Below are 24,465 nucleotides of genomic sequence, written 5' to 3' on the forward strand. Positions count from 1 at the left end.
TCCCATTTTAAATTCTTGGTGAACTCCCCCCTCCCCTGTTCTGAGCTTCCCAGCAGACAAGAACTTGCAATGGAGAAGAAGATAGATTTGGAGAAAAGAATGGTCTCCCTGCCCCACCCCCCCACTTCCTTGACTCTGTTTTTCATTTTAATGTTTTGCAAAGCCACATGTCAATTCAGCTATGTTTGTCTTACAAAGCCCTGCGTGGAAAAAATTCTGTTTACCCGTTTGCTGGGAGGATCCAACTCTAGAAGACTTGCTCTGTATTAATAGTTCCATTTACAATTTCTTTTGTTTGCACGAATGACAAGATGTTTTATGGCTGAACAACCACCTTTTTGCTATTAACTAGCCAAGCTCTGACTGGAGAAGCAAAAGTGTTGGAGAAAGAGTTTGCTCCCTTCGTGTTGAGACCTTGACTTTATCTTGAAGAATCATCATACTTGTCTCTTGGCTGAGCTCGAATGATGAAGACTTATTACCCCTTACAACTTACAACTTTTAATTCCTCATTATTTTCATTTTTACTGAACGTTGATCTCGCTAAAGACAGGGTGGGGAAATTGGTACGGGAAGTGACAGTTAAGATGTGTTTTACTTTAAGATGAATTCAGAAGATTCTATTAGAATGACCCTGAAAGCCTTAATTTTATTTGAAAGTTTACTTGCTTCCACTGTTTACCCTTTGTATGTAAATTAATAGAACTTCTTGGCTTTGGGAGCTACAGCTATGGAGAGGCTGAATGATTTCAACTGGAGGGATTTCTATGTGAAGAAACTTGATAACTGTTTTTTCCCCCTCAGGCACAAAAGTTGTAGTTCTGGTATAGTTTTGTCTCTCCCCTATGTGAGAATGTCCTTGAACATTGTTTCTAAGATTTCATGTTAACCCTTTGCTACGTGAGCGAGAAGATTCTCAAAGTCTCAAAGACTTTAATGCTAATTTCTCCTTTCTTTTTCCCCACCATGTCTTCTTCCCTTTTTCTTTTTGGTCTCCAGAAATATGACTAATTCAGGGTTTATCTATTTATAGGTTTAAACTTTGAGAATAAATAATATTATACCTTGTAAATTGGCTCATCATCCCTGTGCTTAATGTTTTTTCTACCAGTTATTATTTAGGGAGTTCTATATGATTTAATATTGACACAACCTTAATATTCAAAGTCTTGACCTAAAGAATTAACACATATCATTAGAAAAGAAACTGGAAAATATGTGACTATTTTAGAGTAAACTTTAGGATTGTAACTTTGAGCATAACTTAATATATAACCTCATTACTTAGTCTTTTAAGGTATTCCCCATGTTAATTGCCTTTCTTATTTTAACCATTAATATTTAGGGAGTTCTAAATATGGTCTAATATGGGTAATAATCTAATCAGGAATCAAATTGCATAATGAACTTGATGATTCTAAAGACTTAAGCAAATGACACATATATATGCCTTTTGTTTTCCCTTTTTATGGAAGAAATGAGAATCAACTGGGAATGAATTAGGAATGGAGGACTCAGAGAAGAATTGAGAATATTCTTGTTGACTTAACTTTCAGAAACAAATTGACATAATAGCGTAAATATTATTATACATATGGAACAAGATTACTGGCTATACATTACTATATGACATTATACAGCATCAAGGGCAGGGTGCCTCTGAGTACCAGTTGCAGGGGAGTAATGGCAGGAGAGAGGGCACGCCCTCAACTCCTATCTGTGGCTTCCAGTGGCATCTGGTGGGCCACTGTGCGAAACAGGATGCTGGACTAGATGGGCGTTGGGCCTGATCCAGCAGGGCTGTTCTTATGTTCTTATTATAGTTTTTGAAATGATACAAAGGACAAGTAGCCGAGGATTATATTGTTTCTCCTCTCAGCTTCAGTTTATTATTTTCTCCTTTTAATAGGGGGTTTTATTACCCATTATATACACTTTATAAGAACACTTTGAGAAACTTGGCTGGATGCAAACAATTGGAAGTAAACTGTGAAAGATTAGATATATGTATAGAGGGGATATCTCATTGTTATAGTTCAATAGTTTATGCTCCCAGCTGTGGGGTATAGAGATCAGTCGAGGCTGAATTTATTCCCCCTCATCTTTTGTCCGTTTGTTTGTCTTTCATTACATGAGGAGGGGGACTATTAAAGGTCTAGCTGATCTTTGCTAATTATTTTATTACGGTTCTTGAATTCCAGTCTGTAACAAGATGGGATTTTTACATATTTGGACATGTGGCCTTGTATTTACAATACACATACTACTTTTGTTATGGCAGAAAAACTTTTTCTTATGTTCTTCTCCAATGAATAATCTTGTTTGAAATCATTTTGCATACTAAGTTATCCAGTAGGGGGAGTGTTCTATGAGAGTTTTAAGTTTTACTTTCTCTGACTATTAGGGATAAAGTCTAGCCTATAAATATTTTCTCAGTATTGCTGTTATTTTTTCCTGAACTTTCCATGGATTTTTTAAGGAGGTAGTTGAATTGTCTTTGGAGGAGAAAGCCAGCATGAAGGGATTGGTGTGACCCAGGGTGTGACTTGGGTGCAGAGACATGCATTATCATTTTATGTCTTGCCTGAGAGATCTTTTCTTATTGTATTGAAATTATAATAATATAAATGGTATGTTGAGCTCTCACTAGTAGGATCGAATTTACCAATTTTATTTATTCTCATTTGTCATTCATAATATTGAAACTCTACTGGAAGAGAACTGCATAGAATTTTGCTGGTGAAGTTTGCTGGTGGGGATTTTGTTGTAAACCTATTCTGGTTTGACAGAACAAGGACTTTAAAATTCTCTGAATTCATTTTTTGGTTTTGCTAAAAACATGGATGTCCTTTGATCATTTTAGATTTTTTCAGTCCATCAGCTCAATATATAAGATATTACACTAAGTTTTTCATTCAATGCAGCTGGGACAGAAAAGACTAAAGCATTCAAGATCTTTAAGAATCTTCCTTTTACTTACTGGAGAGTAATACATAATAAAACATACTTTATTAATTATATATAGTACAAGATTTAGTTAACTTACTTAATGAAAGTTTTCAAACAAATATCTTTTCTTATTATTATTTATACAGGTTTCAATTCAGACAGTGAGGGAACTTATATTCTCTTCTTTATAGAATACAGAATTTAATCACTAAAATTTAACTATAGTTTTTTAGCCTGGTGTGTGGAGTTCACACCACAGAATACTGGGGATGTCTGTCTCTGAGCTCGAATTACTTGCATTATTTTGTATGTCATAGTTGGATCGGTTCTCTCCTCAGAGTGCCTGATAGAAGGAAGATCAACCAGGTTGGGGCAGGGTTTTTTGGTCTTTTGTTTTTCTCTAGGGTTAGGGTTCAAGATTCTTTTATTGATAGCTTCGAATACCCAGTTAAAGATTTTCTGTTAATACAACTGTATTTTTCTTATGTCTTGGTTCTGATGGATAAGACCTCGTAAGTTAACTCATTTTGTTGGATTCTCAGAGATGTAACCTTTCTGTTTCTATATATAACACCAATAAAAGCATTTTTAAAAAAGAAAGAAAAAGAAAAGGGCTGCGGGGAGTGATGGCCCTAGTCTCTCAAGTGCAGTATGGCCAGGGAGAGGAGCGCTGCTGCATTGGTGAGGGCTGCCTCTCAACTGCCTATGTGGTGCACTGTGGGATGTGGGAGGATTTCTTCCTCCTGATTCCACTTCAGGTGTCTGTCGCCAGTCCAGTTGTGTGGGTGTATGAGCAGCGGAACTCCAAAGAGGCGCCAATAGTCTGGGGGAAGGTAGGTAGGATTCTGCCTTCCCCCAATCTCCCACCCCTCCCCATTTGGTCATGCGAATGACTTCATTGTGTTTTTGGGATCATGCAGGAAATGTTTGGGCTGTATTCTTGGGATCACTTTCTCTGAAAATAAGCTGTTTATCTACCCCTGAGACTAAAGAAACAGCTTTCATTTTAAATCCAAATTTTCTTTTCTCATACATTCATAAGATGGACAAACTGGGTAATGTTTCAAACCTATGTATCATTTGGGCAGGCAGACTCTTACAACCACAGTGATCAGTTGAACTCTTGTGCAAGGGATTACATAAGAAAAAGGAACTCATGAAAAACCCACCAATTAAATATTTAGAATGGTGATCCTGGAATATCAGGGTTGATGAATGTAGACATGTCTCTACTCATGCCTCTGCCTCTCCTGCCCTATTACTGAAGTGGTAAAACTGTTAAGACAGTGGAAGAAATCATCTCCAAGTCTGTTATATGTCTACCAAGTGCCAGCCATCTTTAAGTCAGCATGACCACAGATCCCTACTTCTGTGGATTTTCTAATTGAGAGAGATTAGAAGAGAGGGAGTGTATCTACTGCTTCTGATGCAAATTTGCCAAATGCAGTTTTGAATATTCTTATTTTCTTCCCTTTGGCAAATTAGTTGATGACTGATACACTGGACTATTGATTTCCTCTTGATTTTCTTTTCCTCCAGCTTTAGACTGCTTAAAAAGTCTTCAGCTAGCTTGCAGGAGCTCCAGGAGCTGCACCAATTCCCAGCCTCCATATGAAACACTATTTTTTCCATTTAAATTACAGGTTTAGAATTAAAAGTCCCATATTTCATTTTATATTTCACAATCTGCTTAGACTAAATGAAAATGTAAAAGCAAAAATTAATAATAATGTTCAACTATATTGCTGAGAATGAAATTATGAAAAATATAAATGTGCCTATTAAGTTCAATTATTTTGACAAATACAAATGATGGGGATGTTTAAACAGAACAGATCAATCTTTTCTTACATAGACTCATTTATTGGTATTACAGAATATTCAGACAATATTTCAATACCTAAAATATTCTAAAATTGAACATCAATCATAAACACAGCCCATAGGGCAACAAAGAACACTTGTTCACATTTTAAAAGTACCTTGTCTATAAAAAATGCACAAATGATCTTAAATGTAAAGCATAAAATAATAATAACGTAAATGGAAAATATGCCATTAAGAAAAGGATACGAAGTTTTGACTAAAAAGTTACTGCCACAAAGTTATGGACAATGTCAAACAGTGTTTCAATGCAATTGCCAAATAGAAACAATGTAAGCTATGTTTTTCTTTGTGCTTAGACTTCATTGGTGCATATTTGTAAACCTACATTTATGACACCACCTACATTTTCGAGGCAATTTTATAACAGTTACTGTAATTTTTATTTAGTCACATGAAAAATAGCAGCAACATTTGTGATATTTCAACACAGAGAACAAATGACCCTAAGTGTCATCATCATCATCATCACTACCACTAATATGACACATTCTCCATTTTCTGTAGGCCTGTCTTTTCTGAAAGCATGGTAAAAGAAGAAAGAAGCAGAAGTGTTAGTGGTTAGTTAGTAGTAGCAGAAGTTGGCAAGTTTAGCTGGTTGTTTTTCAAAACTGCAAACAAAAAATAGAAATGAAAGAGATGCAATCTATGAATTTTAAGACATAGAAGAACTCCAATTAGTGCAACTGTAATCCTGTATTCCACCACACACCAAAATAACTGCTCTTCAAATGTATGCAAATCCTGAAACCTCTTGCTCAAAAGATTTGCACAACAATCCACTAATTTTAATTGCATTTTAAAAAGCAAAAGCATACCTGGACAATGTCTATATTTTAAAAAATCCCATTCTTTCATTTTCTATTTTTTTTTTAACAACTTTAGAACTAAACTTAGATTATTATAAACGAATGCGACGCCTGTGAGAAAAAAAGAAAAATTTGAACCAAAAGCTTTATACTGTTCTGCACAAATATCTGCTTTCTTCCTTGGAATGTAACAGCAGGCAGAAGAATTCTGCACATCAAAGTTCCTGCACTATCATAAACTGCTGGATCACGGTACCTGCTCGACATTATTCAGTGCCAGAACTGAAATTTGTAAATAAATCTGAACATAAATTTGAAGTGCAGGACAATTTCTTTTCAACTCTGTAAGTGATAAAAATGTGAAAAATTTAAGAAATTTGTTATATTTGTTCCTTGGGAAATGACTGCAAACATATAAAGAATAGCTTTCTAAGAAGCATAGCATACTAGAATGGAAGACTACATTTACGACTCTGATTTTATCTCTTCTGTGTAGCTTAATTCTTTATATTTTCAACAATTAGGAATAATAATTTCTTTCAAATGTGTGATTTTTGAATATTTCTGCTTCTAAAGCAATATATGTGATATATTCCCTTTTGTGTAAAAAACACAACTTAGGAAGCACAATATGTTCTAAACTGTGCAAGTCTATAAATCGGAGAGGCTGTTGTAAATTAATTTAAACAGCACAATTTGCAACATATCTTGTGATCAAATAAAGTTTGTAGATTAATAAACTTTAAAATTAAGCACCTACACAGTCTAATCTTGATCCAGAGAATAAAGCAGAAAGCTACATTCAAACTGCTATGCTCATATTTTTAGGAAATCTCTCTGGTTTGCTTTGTAATCTTATTGTGGAACATGAAATCATATTGAACTGTTAGGCTATCTTAACATGTCTGCCAACAGTTTGAAATGTGGGGTAGGAGAGTAGACGGTGATGAAGTTTATTTCTCTATGTGGCCAGATCCTGCTTTGGCCAAATCTTCCTCAGAGTAAGATTAAAAGTGTACACCACATTGTAAATGGGAGACAATTGCTACATTGGGTGATCGGGACTAGAACACAAAAGCCGCACACAACCCTGATCATTTCTCTTCCAGGAAAGGGGTAACATGATTGAATCTAAGTATCTGTTTTGTCAGCACTAACAACTGATTGCAACACAGCATTTACTACTGAAGATGGTAGTGCCAGGACTAGTATACCTCCCTCCCTTTGCCACTGTGCAACTATCACAGGAGTTGTAGGACACATTCCCCCCCATCATCTAGTATCTTCATTTACGACAGAAAATCTGCTCACAGAAACCTTTATCTGAATAAGGATTGTCTAAATTAATGCTCTAAAAATGATTACGTGAGCAAAATCTACATTAATAACAAATGTGTCAAACGTGATTTCTGCAAGTATGTTTATGTAGCAGAATGTGAACTGAATATGCTTTGGCATGTACCCACATCCTAATTTTTCACTGCGAAGCCACAATTATTGACCTTCTGCTCAACTTAATTTCCAAAGCTTTGTTGTGACATTATAAACAGGTTTACTATGATTAAAAGAGTGTGAATTGTTTCCAATTACAATGTTTGTTCTGGTTTAATCAAGTAAAGAAGGAAACCAGCTACTACACATTATCATGTTAATTAGCAAGTTTCTTTCTTGCTTCACACTGAAAGCATACACTGCATCTGAAGAAATGTTCATCAGGAAAGACAAATTATTAGGATTTAGACTATAAAGCACAAAAATGGAATCAAACCCTTTGACAAAAAGATGTATTGAGGTCATATGACAATAAGCTACCCTCAAGTGACATGCCATAGAAAAAATGAACTCTTATTGAATTGTATGAAATTTATAACACACAGAACAAATCATCTTACAATATTTTGCAAAATATAAACCTCCATCAATAGAAAATAATTTTGAGTATATTTAGTTTATGTATTTTTGATCCACAAGATCATCTAGATCATTTCATTAAGGCATTTTTGTGTTATGCACTTAAGACATTAGAAAACATTCCAACACAAATTTTGTTATTGCTTTTAAAGTTCCATATCTGCTCTCCCACTTACATAACATTGTGGTTATTTCTCAAGTCTATGAAGTTTTTTAAAAAAATAAAATAAATAAATAAATTAATTAAAAAATAAATAGAAAAGCTAGATATATATCTAACATTCTCTCCTAAAGTGAATATATTTTAACTCTGTTGTATTAATATACAGAGTTCTGCATTTTAATGTTCTTGAAATGCTAATAACGTATCAAAAGATCTAATAAATCTATTAATACAACATGTTATCAATATGAAAAATGAGCATTATCCAGTTCTTCCCCATCATAGCCCCAACACAGAGTTCTGCACAAATGGGAAGGGGACCTGCAGAAAGGAAGGCCACCTGAAAAGCACTGTTAAGAGCTGAGGGAGAACTCAGCAGCAGGAGACCAGAATGTCTGCTAAAATTGCAGAAGATTTAATCTAGTTTATTTTCAAAAAAATTAAATCAAATCTGCAAGTGATTAAACCTTAATATACCATTTTTACTCTGGAACCAGCTGGCAGGTAGAGAATCATACCCTTGTAATGTAAATTCAACAAGTGGTTCCAGTTTACTAAATATTAAAATACTGCAGAATAGGAATAATTTTTCCCAGTTCTAGAACAATAAAGTTTTTGTTTTTTAATTTTCTTTACCTGTAACATTTGACTTCCAGTACCATCTCTTAATCTGTATGGTCGAATAACTCCATCCTCACCAAAAAAGCGAGGAGGACGGAGACTCACGACATCTTCAGAAATATTTGTAGCTCTGGGGAAAGAAACCCACACATAGTTAGAGTATGTTGTATTGCAGGGATAGGATTAATATTTTAATATTTTGAAAGCTTTAAATACATTCTAAGCTTCCACATAAATGTGGACTAATGGTAAAGAAATGTGGACTAACTTACACAGAAATATTTACAGAATTTTCAATAGAAAGATATTTCTTCTAACTTCCAGCAATCTATATAGTCTTGACACTTTAAACAGGTGGATTGCGTCTCCTAATAGTAACTGTTGGTCTAATAGTAAATAACAGTACTGTAACAGTAACTGTTGGACTTGATCCTCTGCAAAAGAATCAAATTCTTTTCTGGATATTATACTTTTGTGGCAAGTTTATCAGGTCTTTTCACTTATGGGATCTTCAGTGCAGAGATGGAATTCCAGTGTACACAAGAGATTCCCCATTCAGTTCAACATAGATAGCCAGTCCCTGCATGCAAACAATTTTATGCTTTCCCCAGAAATGCTCTTTAATGTGCAAATATATTCCTGAGAGCTGTGTGTCCCTCAAGGACTTATTTATGGGTGTTAAATAATACTTTTGGAAGAAGACTGGCTAAAATTACTTCTCTGTCAGCACATTGGGACTCTGAGTTACTAAATGCTGAGGAGGTGCTTCATACACAGTTCCTTCACACCATTAGTGAGTATGTCGGCCATATACTTCAAATTTCTATTTTATTTATTTATTTACTTACTACATTTTTAGACCGCCTTTCTGCCTTGACAAAGGCACCCAAAGCGGTTTACAATATTAAAAGAAGCAAGTAACAGATTAATAAAACATCTCAGGTTGTTGGTATTTCCAGGAGCTGAGGACAAGAGCTCCCTGGCCTGGGTGCATGTTTTCTTGCCTTCCCCTCAGGGCACACTTGTCTTTCTGTACTCCTGGGAGTTGGGGGTGGGGGGATGCCACAACAGTTCTCACAGGCCAGAGCTTGTCTCTATGGGGCAGATGGTATGCTCTCCCCTGACCTGGGCGTCTCCTTTCTTGCCTTCCTCTCAGAGCACACTAATAACTCAAAGATTTTTTATACTCAGCTAGCAAATGCTGCTCATCCCTGCTCTCCTCCTTTTGGAGAAAAATATATATTTTAGTTAGAGCTCTGTGTTCTAATACTTACTAGAGTTCAACTATAAAAAAACAACCAGTTGATGGATTACATGTTGGCCTCACAGGAGTTCAACAAAGTTGCCTACTAGCATTTTTAATTCATATTTTATATCAACATAAAGTTGATTTAAATAGATTAACATAAATTGACTCGGTTTTATTGATTCTATGGCAGGCAGCTATGTATCTGTGCCAATGCATGCAGACAACATGTCTCTACTGCCTAACACACTTTTGTGTGTAAATTCTGACAACATTTGACTTGCTTTGAAAAAAGGAAACATTAAAACTAATTATAATAAAAATAACATAATTCTCTGGTAGGAAACTATCTAATCATAACTGACAGAGGATTATCAGCTTGATCAAGTAAAAGCATTTCAATATACAAGCATTTGATTTGAAAATTTATGAATATGGAGGATCCAAATGATGTATTACTAAATCTAGGGGATTAAGATCTCTATGTGTCAAACTGAGATTTGCCAGAATTCATGGCAGTAGTATGGTTATTCCTGCTTCGAGCAGGTATTTGATGCTAGAAGTCCAACACAACAGATGTATGGCATGAAAACTAGGATTTGGGATAAATTGACATACTGGAGATAACTCAAAACAAATTTCTCGAGGCTCTTTTATAACTTTCCTTGGTACCTCAACATCATGCCTTATGTAACAAACTTGATAAACTCCTACTGACAGATAAGACTTGTACTAGAGCCATCATTGGTTATGTACAAGGTAATTAGAAATTGTTGGGATGTCATGAAGGTTCTTCTGTGACAAAATCAGAAGGATTTACTGGAAAAGACTACTTGGTATTCTAACTGGAATGATACTATTACTATGAGTGGGAAATTTATTTAGTCCACTTGGGATATGAAAAAACTAAAATACTATGAAAAATGGGTGCAGCTGAAATTCATACAGAATAGAACATGGCAAAAGCATACAATTCATTTTTTTGTGTTTTTATTTTTACTGTTCAGGAAACATTTTTTTACATGTTCATGAAATCTATCATTTGAAAAAGATGCACTGTAAATTAAGAAGGACTTTTACTGGGTGATTGTCACACATGCCATTTTATTGACTTCCATGCAGAGGCCTGAACTGGGCCAGCCTGCTCCAGTGGGGTGGTGGTGTCCCCAGTGCCACCTCCCAGGCGCAGCTGGCAGCAACTTTAAGGTAACATTTAACTCTCCTCCCACCCCAACTCTCTTTAGCTAAGCAGCCTGGAACCCCCCTTCCCCTTTACTGGCAAAGGGTAATCCTTACCAGATTCCCCATTACCAGTGTGGCTTCGAACCCCCGTGAACCGGGCTCGATTCAAACAGAACCGAGTCTGGTTTGAGTGTGCACAAAACCAGACTGCACCCAGTTCAGCTGAAGCCGAACCGGATTTTCTGGTTTTGTGCACACCCCTACATATTTGTCCAGTCACCATAGGTCTATGATAGTCCAGATCCCCCATCCTGGTTTGGAATCTGAAAATAGCAGGAGTAGAACCCATCCTGCCATTGAATTCACCACACAGGGACAATTGTTCCCTTCTCCAACAAACCTCCACTTTTCCCACCAAGGTAGGAGTTGCTGGTGCGCACTTTATTCCTGAGAAATTCAGCAAAGCCTTGAACTCCATTGCATAGCCAGTGGTAATAATACGTAGCAACTACTGGTATGACGTTATGTGGTGCCATGCTGGTGCATGGCTTGCCCGTTTGAGGGAATTGGCACTAGCCAGTCTGATGAAAGACTGGCACTTGCAATGGCAAGCAGAGGAGGTAGTGACAGTGGACTGATCCGCACATCAAAGTTTCTGTTTTGAGGAATCCTTGTTGGTATGGGATCACTGATTCTTGCCCTTTGGGCTGAAGCCTCTTCGTGGTACTGCCAATAAGGCTTACGATATTCTTTGAGGTCTGGTGGTTTGTAAGATGATATCAAGAAGCAAGGTAGGAGGAAGTAGCAGTTGCAGTGAATAACTTTGCTGTAAACTTAGACTTCTTCAGAATTCCATTGTGCTGTCAGTGTTATTGCAGAAGAGGATTTTACTGTTAAACACCTACTTTAAGGTGGCAGACCTCAACCATGAATGGCAGAGAATGGAGATTACCATCATCAAAGAACGGGACTCTGTTTCAGCCAGGTTTTGATGTGCTAAGTTGTTAGTGGGTCACTGCAATGGATTTTGCATAAAAGTCACGGAAGTGCTTCTTGAACTTCTCAGCAGAACTTCTCAGCAGTCTTTAGCAGTTTGTTCCACAAAGGGTGGTTATATTTAGCTATACAAGTCGCAATCTGGATGGATAAGCAAGCAGTAGAACAGACCTTGCAGCCGAAGACATCCATTTTCCTACCCTCCTTGTCAGTTGGAATGGTATGGTGGTGTTAAGATTTCAAGGAAGACGCACAATCTATAATTAAGGAATTAGGAATAGGGTGTGACCATAAATAAGAATTGTCTCTTCTGGACCCCTATATAGGCCATCCAAACGCTTTGAAGTTGGAGCCGAAGTCTGTGAAACTTCCCATGCGGACTGTGCCGCTTTTGACATAACAGGCACCATTAGCAGAGCTACAGGTTGCACAGACTGAGCAGATGCCATTAAATTGTAGACTGGATCTTTCAAGTCCACAGTCTGCTTCTTTTGCTCCAGGCCTAAAGCCTCTGCCATGATAGGCTTTGAGCTCTTCAGTAGGACAGGTTTATGGTTTGGGTTGAACATCAGAGGATGGATCTGATGGATGTTCAGTGCTGACAGATTCGTCTTCTGAGTCTGAGGTGGAATCATAATCTTCTGAAGAGGGTACAGCACTGGCACCTGTTCCCTGGGGAGTAGCTACAGAAGCAGCGGGAGAGTCAGAGTGGTCTGGGAAAGCCAGCATGGTGTAGTGGTTAGAGTGTTGGACTAGGACTGAGGAGACCTGAGTTCAAATCTCCATTTAGCCATGAGACTTGCTGGGTGACTCTGGGCCAGTCACTTCTCTCTCAGCCTAACCTACTTCACAGGGTTGTTGTGAGGAGAAACCTATGTAGTACATCGCTCTGGGCTCCTTGGAGGAAGAGCGGGAAATAAAATGTAAATTAATAAAATCATCATCATCATCATCATCACCATCATCCCTGCAGCAGTCCCCATAACATGGACTGGTACACTGGGGATACTGAAGGATAGAACCCACAGCCATGCACTTACTCTCTATGGCCCAATAAACCTTGCGTTGACACATGCTCCTTCTGGGATTTCCAAATCCTGTTGCAGGTACAGCCAGATGGGTGCAGGGATCTGTACTGGTCTTTTAGTTGATGATCACTGAGAAGTCAGCTGCATAGGGGACATCAACGGTGTCTTCAGTATGGGCACTGGCACCTTTTTGATATCAGGGTCCATGTCCAAACCCTGACTCAGGAAGCCATGGAAAGTCAATGCCAAGAGGGTGCTTTCTGTGGAGCCCAGTATAGAAAATAATGACCTTGCAGTTGTAGGATCAAGGCCACCCTCAATATCTTGAGGATCCTCCTCCTGTTTGAAAGCAACCACGGAACCCACAGTAGAGTTGTACTCTCGACACCAAGAAGCAGTGTTCCCTATAACAGGGTTTCCCAGATGTGTCTGATTGCAATTCCCAGCATCCTCAGCTGTAATGGCCTTTTGACTGGGGATTATGGGAGTTGTAGTCCACCACATCTGGGAAATCCCTGTTACAGGGAACACTGCCAAGAAGTACCCTCCCTCGGTGTTGAGAGGAATTGTCTCGGTGTTCTAGCTGGAGAACGTGCAGATGGTCAATGTGGTGCAATTGATGCTGAAGTGGATTGGTGTGTAGCCCCGTGTCAGCACTGAAGGTGACCGATGAACCTCCATCAACATGATGTTGGCACAATGTCTTCTTGACATTGAGTGTATGGAAGTAGTCAACATAGGCATAGGCCAAGGCATCAACAACAACAGGGAGAGAGATGGATCTTGCAACCCAGTTGGTGAAGGGTCCCCACACTCAACCTCGAAAGGGATCTTGAACCTTTATCCCAATGTTTCTATGGAAGCGGAGACAACAGACCTTCAACTGAAGCCCTCCTATTTTTCTTATGCTTGTGTTGCTGTGTCGAGAAGGAACCCTTCGGGATCACCTCTGGATGCCTGAAAATATGCTCTGAAGTCAATGGAGCAGTAGTGGATGTCCCTGACATTGACTTTGGTACCAACACCAGTGCTGACAGCAATCTCAGCATTGGGGTCAGTGGTCTCAGAGCTTGCTTGTAAAGTGCCGCTAAAAGTAGGAGAGCACGATTCTTTATAGTTTGTCTGGAGAACAACGTGCAGATCTTGCAGGAAGTTGTATTATGATGGTCTCCAAGACATAAGGGACAGGTGTCGTGAGAGTTGGTAGATGAGAGTTTTTGGCTTCACTCCGTGCACCTCTTAAAAGTTTTCTTAATGTCGACTTGTGGAACAAAAGTTGCTTAACGGTAACAATTCTGACATCCAGTAAGCCAAGATGAGTCAAAGTTCAGTCCAATACAATCAAACAACAAATTCGATGTCCAATAAGTGAAGAATAGTCAAAAGAAGGCCAGCCCAAGTCAAAAACTGTAGAATACATGTATATCTCTTTCTCTTTTGTAGACCAATCTGATAACTGAAGAGCAATAACCAACAAAGTGTTAATGTTTCGGTGGTCAGAAACCAACTGACAAAATGGCACCCAACCTGCTGAAATTAACAAACACACCAAGAGCATGAGGTGGAACACGGGCACCACAAGGAGCTAGAAAATCCATCTGTGAAGTCCTGCACAGGCTTAGTACCCATACTTATGAATGGCAACGGATCATGATCCAGATTAGTTAAAATTCACAAGACAAAAAAACCCCAACAATCTCACAAGATAAAAACACATTAAATAGCTTAAAATTTTCAGTTAAATGCCTGAGAAAACAAGTGTGTCTTGAGGGTCTTCCTAAAAGCAAACAGAAGGAGCTGTTGCTTTTTTTTTTAAACAAGAAGACAGATGATTTTATTTTATTTGAAGCACCTGTGTTATCGGAGCTTGTAATTCAATTTTTCAATAATCCTCTGATCAACAGTTTAAATATGTGGACAGTATGGCACAATTGCTTTGGGACTCAAAAAGGGATATTATTTATATGAAGCACCAATTTGAGCAGTGCTCATTAATAATGTAAAAAACTAGAAATGGGCATAAATGATTAAAATAATATGCATTTGTGTTATTGAAGATATATAGAAAAAATTGCAATTATAATACAAAAAGACTAGTATTTGTAATCAATGCATTCTTGCCTTTTAATTCCCTGAAAAGTGCTGCTGGCCATGTCTATTATTCCTCCAGTGGGTCTTGTCACTGCTCCCACCAGGCCTTTTCCAACACCTTTGAAGAAGCCTGATGCTCCTTCTTTCTGGGCTCCTAAGGGGGGGAAAAGCCTTGAATATTAAAAAACAACAACCCTGAAAAACTGAAAAAACCTTCTGCAAGATTTATTACAATTAAGGCTTAGCTGACGTTATTTTACAGACATTTTCAACTCAAAAGAAGAATGAGGCATGAAGGCTTTATGAAACTGACCCCCTCGCTCTACTCAATGGCCTGCATACTGCATAGCGCCCTGCCGATCCAAGAGCGGGGTGCATGCGCTGGTTCCATGCAATTACAAAACCCGTTCATGCTGCTAGCAAATGCTAAGAAGGTTCAGTGGCTACTAAGAATTGCATCACTGCTATAGCGATGCTGCACCTATTGGCAAGGCTTATCCAAATTCTGCCCCTACTGGCACCTTAGCAGCACTGAAACAGGATGGTAGTTCAGAAGGCAGGCTTTTTCACTTCAGTCCTAATAAAAATTACACACCTTTGCCAAAACTGTAAAAACCCAAGGGTGTAGATCCCATCTAAGTGTATGAGGAGTTCCCCAGTTTACTGAGCCCATTTTACTGAGCTTCCCACCAAACCAAATAACCCATACCTCCCGCCCACAAGCGTCTTTGCTTCCCCACCCCTAAATTTGACTGAGAAGGAGCTTTCTCTCTGTCTAAACTCATGGAAAACACTGGATCGTATCTAAAGAAAGATAGTTGCAACTTTTTTTGGTCTCATTGATGTCAATTGTACTTACAGTAGTCTTAACTAAGCACTTTTCTAGCAATGTCTAGAAAAGACATTTCTAGCAATCTCTGGATTGCCATCTGCTTGCCTGTAATTGTTTGCCTTTAAAAAAAAAAACGGTTCCTTTGACAACAAAATTAGTGAGCCTCTTTGAGACTTTGATAATCCTCCCTCTATTGCTAGGGCAAGCTTTCTCTTTTGACTTTGTACCTGATGGTGAAGGCTGCAGCAGGTTCATTTTTAAAAGACTTGCATGGTATTTCTTATCTAAAGAGATCACCTCTTCCTCCCAGAAGTCTCAGAAGTATCTTGGGAAAGGTAGTCTTCTCAGGTGTTGGAGACTTTGTAGCAGTCTCTTTAAAAACGACAATTACCAAGATATCAGGGAGCATGAGGTTATCCCTTTAGGTAAATGCTTCAGATCTTTTTATGAAGAACCTACTGCACTTGCTACTCCCTTGCTGTTGGGAGCAAAGTACAAGGGTCACGGGAGGGTACAGGTGAGCAGATTTGAGGAGTTCTGAGTCCTCAAGTGAATAAGGTCAAAGAGCCCAGCTTTTATATGACCTTGAGTTTTTCAGTCACATGTATCTCATACACAAAATCCATCTGGTAAACCCTCAAAGTTCACTAGCATCCCCAATTTTCCCCCTGGTTTGATTAATTTGTGAGTAGCATAACCAACTGCCATCTGGCCTCCTTTCTAAGAAAAAGTGGATCCTTCTGCAGCCATTAACATCAGACTGAAGCAGAGAGCAAGGGTTCTTTATTGGCCTGGAGGATATTGTATCTAAGATACATAGTGTAAGTGGTTTATCTGTGTTTTATTGTGGCATTACCACTTTTGGAAAGCCACCTTGTGAAGCCTTTGTGCGTATGTAAGAACCACCCAGCTGGTTCAGGCCCAAGGCTTCTCCAGTCCAACATCCTGTTTCACACAGTGGCCCATCAGATGCATCTGAGAAGCCCACAGGCAAGAGATGAGGGCATGCCCTCTCTCCTGCTGTTGCTCCCCTGCAACTGGTATTTAGAGGCATCTTGCCTCTGAGGCTAGAGGTATCCTATAGCCACCAGACTTGTAGCCATTGATAGAACTGTCCTCCGTGAATTTGTCTAAGCAACTTTTAAAGCCATCCAAGCTTGTGGCCATCACCACATCCTATGAGAATTCCATACATTAATTATGCACGATGTGAAAAAGTACTTCCTTTTGTTGGTCCTAAATTTCCTGGCCTTCAGTTTCATAGAATGACCCCTGGTTCTGGTGCTGTGAGAAAGGGAGAGAAATTTCTCTCTGTCCACTTATTCCACTCCATGCATAATTTTATACACCTGTATCATGTCTTCCTGAAGTCATCTCTTTTCCAAACAAAAAAGCCCCAGATGCTGTAGCCTTGCTTCATAAGGAAGGTGCTCTAGGCCCCTGATCATCTTGGTTGCAGCCTTCAGCACCTTTTCAATTCTACAATATCTTTCTTAAGACACGGTGACCAGAACTGCATGCAGTGCTCCAAATGTAGCTGCACCATAGATCTGTATAAGGGCATTATATTAGAGTTTTTTATTTTCAATCCCCTTCCTAATGACCTCTTAGCATTGAATCTGCCTTTTTACAGCTGCCGCACATGGAGTCGACACTTTCAATGAGCTGTCCACCATGACCCCAAGTTTTCTTTCCTGGTCAGTCACTGACAGCTCAGAACCCATCAGTATCAGTATATATGTGAAGATGGATGGGTTTTTTGCCCCCAATATGCATCGCTTTACACTTGGTTACACTGAACCGCTTTTGCTATTTTGTCTCCCACTCACCCAGTATGGAGAGATCCCAGTACAGATCACTGGGAAACCCCACTTCTTACCTTCCTCCATTGGGAAAACTGTCCATTTATTCCTACCCTCTGTTTCCTGTCCTTCTACCAGTTACTAATCCACAACTGAACCTGTCCCCTTATCCCGTGATTGCTAAGTTTACTCAAGAACCTTTGGTGGAAAACTTTGTCAAAAGTTTTTTGGAAGTTCAAGTATACTGTGTTATCCAGATCACCTTTAGCCACATGCCTGTTCACACTCTCAAAGAATACCAAAAGATTAGTGAAGAAAGACTTGCTCTTGCAGATGCCTGTTCTTCTATATGCTTAACAATTTTGTCCTTAAGTATGCTTTCCATCAATCTATCCGGCACAGAAGTTAAGCTAAAGTTTCTATCCTGAAAGGCAGGATAGAAATCCCTTACAGTATATAAATAAATAGCAAGTGACACAGAGTTTATACAGTATATATTTTTGTATACATACTTTGAACTCAGCAGAGACTGAACATACCTCTTATTGGTTTTGTTACTATTCCTGTTATTCCACTAACAAAGCCCTGTGGGTTAAAACAGAAATAAATTTCACAATTTTGTTTCTCAAACACATTTGATACTTAAGGGGCTCTCAGTGTGACTGAAGATTGTGGACCGAATTTTCTAATTTGTTAAAACACTGGAGAAACTAAGATGAATTTTAGCTGTATTTCCAATCTCTATAAAAAACTTCACTCTAAGTTCTAGTCAACTTTTAAAAGTTCACTATACATGATTGTGGATGAAAGGAACAAATAACAGCAAGAGCTTCTATAGACTGTGCATGCATTTCCACTGTTATCCCCAAACTCAGTGATCAGGACCATTCTACATCTGAAATAATACTGAAATATAATATGTGATATTTCTTACAGACATCAAGCCTTTTCCTCCACGTGTTATACCCTCCTTGAGGCCAGCAGGTTGTCTATTCATGGCTTCCCTTCGCTTCTGCTGATAGTCTTCATCCATAGTTATTGCTGCTACCCCTTTAGCCATAGCACCAGTAATTCTTGATGCAGCACCAGCTAATCCACCTGTTAACAGAAGTCATTATACAATTTTTAAAAATGCATTTAACACTTAACATAAACTTTATTAACATTACTTGGCAGCTTTTACCCAAGTCATTGCTTACCAACAGCGCCACTAACTAGGGCTTTAAGTCCCAGTGCCATTCCCTCTACAAACTCTTCTGGACCTTGGATAGCCCCCTGAGGGGAAGAAACAAAGAAAAAAATTATAGATATCATAAAACAAAACCCTGGACAGGAGTTGGATTCCTAACTAATGTGTCAATGGATGGATGGTTTGATGAAAGGGAGCTTTTGTCTTACCCATAAATCTCCTTTCTGGGCTTCCTATCCTAATTGTAAACCGTCCAGAGATGCAAGTTTTGGCCAGTATAGAAATGTAATAAATAAATAAATAAACAAATAAATAATAACAATAATACCCTGGAACATCATTTAGAGCGCATTACAAAAGTCAAGTCTGGAGGTCACCAACAGATGTACCACTGTTTTGAGGTCATTGATCTTAAGAAACGGACGCAGCTGGCGTATCAGCCGGAGCTGATAGAAAGTACCCCTGGCCACCATCTCAACCTGAGAAACCAGAGAGAGGTGTGGATCCAGAAGTACTCCCAGACTGTGAACCTGTTCCATCTGAGGAAGTGTGACCCCATCTAGAACAGGTAGATCAAAATCGTCTCTGGAGTTCTGACCCCGCACAATAAGTACCTCCGTCTTATCTGGATTCAGCTTCAGTTTATCCTCCCTTATCCAGCCCATTACCGCTTCCAGTCAGGCATTTAGGGAGGATATGCCAGCTCCTGAAGAAGTTGACATGGAGAAGTAGATCTGGGTGTCATCAGCGTACTGGTAACACTCAGCTCCAAATCCTCTGATGATCTCTCCCAGTGGTTTCATGTAGATGTTAAAGAGCATTGGAGAGAGTATGGAGCCTTGAGGGACACCATACTTAAGCTCAGATTTTGAAGAACAACAATCTCCAATAGACACCATCTGAAATCTGTCCTAGAGGTAGGAGTGGAACCACTGTAAAACAGTGTCTCCCACCCACAACACCCTCAGACATTACAGAAGGATACTATGGTCAATGGTATTGAAAGCCGCCGAGAGATCCAAAAGGAAGATTTAGAACACAGTATATTAACTGAACAGGTTAACAGATCAAGAGTAGGAAATCTATCTGGCAATCCACAGCAGATGGAACGGACAGAGTAGGCGCCAACAGCCAGATAGTGCCTCAGTCCCTGCGCTGTCTCACAACTTCTTGTAGACTGAAGTATGCAGAAGTAGTAAAAGCTAGATCAGGTGAAGCAGATTGTCCAGCTTTGAAAAGTACAAGTAATAAAATCTGTACTAAGCTTAACAAAAGAAATATATATATATTATACTGATGGACATATTAACTGATGGGGAAAATTCTTGGAGGAATCAATCTATATTCCTTCCAAAGAACCAGGGATTAACGACCAACTTTGACCCTTTTGTCAAAGGCTGCATCAGAAGCAGCCAAGGTATCCACCCTGTAATGATCTGTAAATGCATGAATGAAGGTTTATATTGCTATCTGCTTTTCCATTTCTCTCTCACTCTTCTTTGCAGTTATTGAAGGAGGAAATTTGGCCTTCTTTGTCATTTCCTCTACCACTTTGATTCTCTCTCAAAACACAATCTGGCACTTTCTAAGGAGAAATTGGTTTTATTTCAAGCTTTTAAGGAATTAAGTCACATATGTAAACAGACTACAGAAGCATATATGCCATAAAAGATTTATGCAAAGAATGTTTTTCTTTCAAATATAATTTTAAAAAGCTCTTTCTTTGACATTTTGTACCATCTGAAAAAAAATAGTAGCATTGCTGATTATATAACATTTAAATAAGGAAGTACATATACAACTAACTGAGCCAACATACACCTTTTAAAGTAATGGCTGTCATATATAGCAGAGGGAACAGAATGGTCTCTATCCAACCCCAGCACAGCATTTCTCTAGTGGTTGTTGCTGGTGTCTACCTTATTTTTTAGATTGTGAGCCCTTTGGGTACAGGGAATGATCTGATTTCTTTTTCTATGTAAACTGCTATCAGAATGTTTTGTTGAAAAATGATATATAAATATTATTTATTATTATCGTTTACACAGTCAGACAGGTGTTATTGACTGGTTTGTTTTATCCAGACATCAAGTCCTTCCCAAGGACCTGGGATGGATGAATTTTACTATCAATGTTGTTGCTGTTATTATTATAGATATCGTCACAGAATATAGGCTGTTCCCAGTAAAGTTGCTTTTTGTAATTGGCTGATGGTGATTTCTGTGGCCCCTATGGGGTTGAGATGCTCTTCAAGTTGTTTTAGAATTGCACCTAGGGTGCCAATTACTACTGGGATTATTTTGGTCTTCTTATGCCACAGCCTTTCAATTTCAATTTGTAGATCTTTGTATTTGGTGATTTTTTCTATTTCTTTTTCTTCTATTCTTCTATCACCTGGAATTGCTATGTCGATATTTTAACTTGTTTTTCTTTCTTCTCAACTACAGTTTTATCTGGTGTATAGTGTGGCAGATGTTTGTCTGTTTGTAGTTGGAAGTCCCATAGTATTTTTGCATCTTCGTTTTCTACAACTTTTTCAATTTTATGGTACCAACAATCTTTGGCTACAGGTAGCTTGTATTTTTTGCAGATGTTCCAGTGTATCATCCCTGCTACCTTTTCATGTCTTTGTTTGTAGTCAGTCTGTGCAATCTTTTTACAACAGCTGATTAGGTGGTCCCGTTTCATCTGCTTCTTTACAAAGGCGGCACTTGCTGTTTGTTGTGGATTTTTCTACTTTTGCTCTTATTGCATTTGTTCTTAGTGCTTGTTCTTGTGCAGCCAGTATTAAACCTTCTGTTTCTTTCTTCAAGTTGCCATTCTAAAGCCATTGCCAGGTCTTGGTGATGTTTGATTTTCCGGTTATATTATGCAAATATTGACCATGCAGTGGCTTATTTTTTCCATTTTTCTGCTCGGTTCTTTACTTGTTCTTTCTTGTAGGTCTGCTTTGTTTCATTGGTGGTTGTTGTTATTATTATTGACATTATGAAGCCAGTAAAAACAGCATTACTGAACTTCAATCTATTTTCACATTGATTATGTTTACAGATAGATATGGCATGGTCTGAGGACACATGATACACATGCCTTCATGAAGCTAAGCAGGTCTAGGTCTGTTCAATGCCTGGATGTATGACAACCTGGGAACCCCATATAAGTCACCTTGAGTTCCAAGGTGGAAGCAAACAGGATAAAAATAAACAAATACATTACTCAGTATATTATCCTTAACAGACCAGACCTGCAGTTATGTTCAAAAGTAAACACAACATTAAATAAAAAAAAGAGAGGACTGGTAAACCAATGTGCTGATCTATAGGACCCTGGCTTGTTTCTAACGCAATCAGAAGCAGCATACTTTGAAAGCTCATGCATAAAGGGAAGGGGTAAGCACATGCTCTTGAGGCTAGCATGCATACACAAAGGTTTAGTCTTCTCTCTGTGTGATATCTCAATTGCTCCTACATCCATCTGTACTTTAGGTAGACTTTCATGACTGAAAGCTAGATGGTAAGCTTACCTGATAAGGTTCATAGAAGAAGGCTTCAACTCCTTCAGATAAATCTCTTATGAATCCAAATGGATTGCCCAAAACATCAAGGCCAAGGATAAGAACATACATTTGTTTAATAGCCTAAAGTGAAAACATATATATATTTTTAAAATATAGTAAATTTTGTTGAATAGTATACAAAATGATTATTCTTTGAATGAATCCACAACTACTCATTTCTAGAAAACTGTCTATATAATGAAGGCTTTAACTGCATTTTAATTATTAAGGTAAAAGCAGTATTGTAAATTACATATTGTACTCTTTTTTTGCCAAAGGGGAGCAATGGTGACATCAGCTGATGAGTCTGCGGGTGGTGGGGGAGGGTTGTTGGTGCCACCATTCAGAATGTGTGGGGAAGAGGACAATGTGGTAGTGGGAGTCTATACCACCATACTAGGTGAAGGGAACAAGATTTAGACAATTGAGGGATATTCCTTATTCAGTCTTCCTGCTTGCCTGGGACCCAGTAGTTGCCATGCTTGCAGCCCATTAAATCTTAAAGTGCTGCTTTTTAATGCCAGGTCAGTTAAAGGGAGGCTAGCTATCATTCTGAGCTTGAACCTGGATGAACATGCGGACTTGGCTTAAATCACCGAGAGTCAACTTGGGCAGATGAAGAGGTTCTGTATCTCAACTGTGCTTGACAGGTTTCTTAGTGATGAAGAAGCCTAGACTTAATGGGAAGGGGGGAATGATCACCATGGTTTATTATGACTAACTCCCTTTCTAGATGCTCCGTTAGCAGTTGGTGAGTTCTGAATGTATGCTCTTGATAGTGGATGTTCAGGACAACCTGTTGGTGGGCTGCCCATGCCACTTCCCAGTTGTCTCTGGTGCCCTTCCCATGTGGCTTGGTTGCACCTTCATGATTTGATCTTTGGCTTTTCCATACTAGCTACACTATCATTTCTGTTTCTAGCCAAGACAGCATGACTGGCATATCTCCATGGTTAATGGAAAGGTAATTAGTCATTCTTATTTGGGTACATTCCTGATGCCCCCAGATCAATAACAACGGAAATATCAATGTAGTTATTTGCTGCCTCTAAGCATACACAGAGTTCATAAGAACAGACCATCCCATTAGACTTGAGGAAGATTCCACAACAGCAAGTACAAGGAATGCCAAAGTATTCAAGGCTTCTGCTTCTGCTGTAGAGATAAGAGCTCCCAACACAGATTGCGATGGGTCATGTTGAGGATAGTGGTGTGCATGGAACCGCACCTCCACAGTTCGGCGCCGGGGTGTGTGTGGTTCTTTAAGTGTGTGTGTGTGTGGGGGTGCACTTAACCCTCCCGCTGCTTCCCCCACCACCAGCACTCCTTTTTAAAAGCAGTTTTTGGGGTGGCTGCATACCTGTATGCCGTCCCTGCCCCCGTTTTTGGCTGGAAGTGGCTGGAAGTGAGTGCATATGCACGTCACGCGCACCTGTCCGACATGCACGCACGCTACGTGTGCATGGTACTTCCAGCCACTTCGGGCCGAAAACGGGGGCAGGGGCGGCAGGGAGGTAAGCTGCTGCCCACAAAACTGCTTTTAAAAAGGAGCGCCGGTGGGGGGGAAAGCGGTGGAAGTGGTAAGTGCACCCCCCTGCCCTAAAAGAACCACTCCCCGGCGCCGAACCGTGCCATGTTCGAACCGGTTCAGAGGCCTCTACAAAGGCCAGTTCGTGCACATCCCTAGTTGAGAATCACTCCCTTCTGCACAAATCACCTTCATCAAAATCTTTCTACAGTTCCCTTTGTCTTAAGAAAATGTCCAGAAAGCCTTTGAAAAGATCTTGCCCCTTGGCAGCTCAACAACCTGCAATTTATCATCAAGGACCATCAATGAGATGGATGCATCCTTGGTCATTTCCCCAGGCCATTTTTTTTTTTTTGGCTATAAGACCCCTTCACAACTTTTGTTACAAGTATGGATGCATATGTGTGTGTTATTTTGCTCTTTGCCACTGTCCCAAAGACATCTTGCTTCGGCATGAGAACTATAGAGACTTGTTCTCTTCCACAGGGCAATTTGCTTTCTCCCCTACCCTTGGAGATTCCTTTGGCGTGCTTCCTGGGCAGCAGGTTCTGGACAATGGTGGCCACACTACCTTCCTGCACAGCCAAGAGACTTGCTGCCTTGGAACCCTCATGCAACTAAAGGCCTACAGCTGCTTTCCAAGAAGGAAGCTAGCATTTTCATGACCCTCATTCCTAA

General features: G+C 39.2%; 1 protein-coding gene across 5 annotated transcripts in view; it reads right to left on the reverse strand.

The window, feature by feature from the left end:
• The window catches only part of VPS13A (vacuolar protein sorting 13 homolog A), a 354,074-nt gene that overhangs the window by 18,216 nt on the left and 311,393 nt on the right, over positions 1 to 24,465 (reverse strand). For 2 of the 5 annotated variants that reach the window (XM_053292133.1, XM_053292131.1), the window contains exons 63-69: positions 22,227 to 22,340; positions 18,714 to 18,789; positions 18,449 to 18,612; positions 18,054 to 18,099; positions 14,911 to 15,034; positions 8,353 to 8,467; positions 4,792 to 5,351 (exon numbers count right to left, since the gene is read on the reverse strand). In XM_053292133.1, the coding sequence (XP_053148108.1) occupies positions 5,280 to 5,351; positions 8,353 to 8,467; positions 14,911 to 15,034; positions 18,054 to 18,099; positions 18,449 to 18,612; positions 18,714 to 18,789; positions 22,227 to 22,340 (711 nt within the window). In that variant the 3' untranslated portion in view covers positions 4,792 to 5,279. Of the gene's footprint in view, positions 1 to 4,791; positions 5,985 to 8,352; positions 8,468 to 14,910; positions 15,035 to 18,053; positions 18,100 to 18,448; positions 18,613 to 18,713; positions 18,790 to 22,226; positions 22,341 to 24,465 lie in introns of those variants that run through there. The other 3 variants (XM_053292130.1, XM_053292129.1, XM_053292134.1) reach the window with 2 other exon arrangements.

This window comes from Hemicordylus capensis, chromosome 2 (assembly GCF_027244095.1).
Source record: "Hemicordylus capensis ecotype Gifberg chromosome 2, rHemCap1.1.pri, whole genome shotgun sequence".
Taxonomy (NCBI): Eukaryota; Metazoa; Chordata; class Lepidosauria; order Squamata; family Cordylidae; genus Hemicordylus; species Hemicordylus capensis.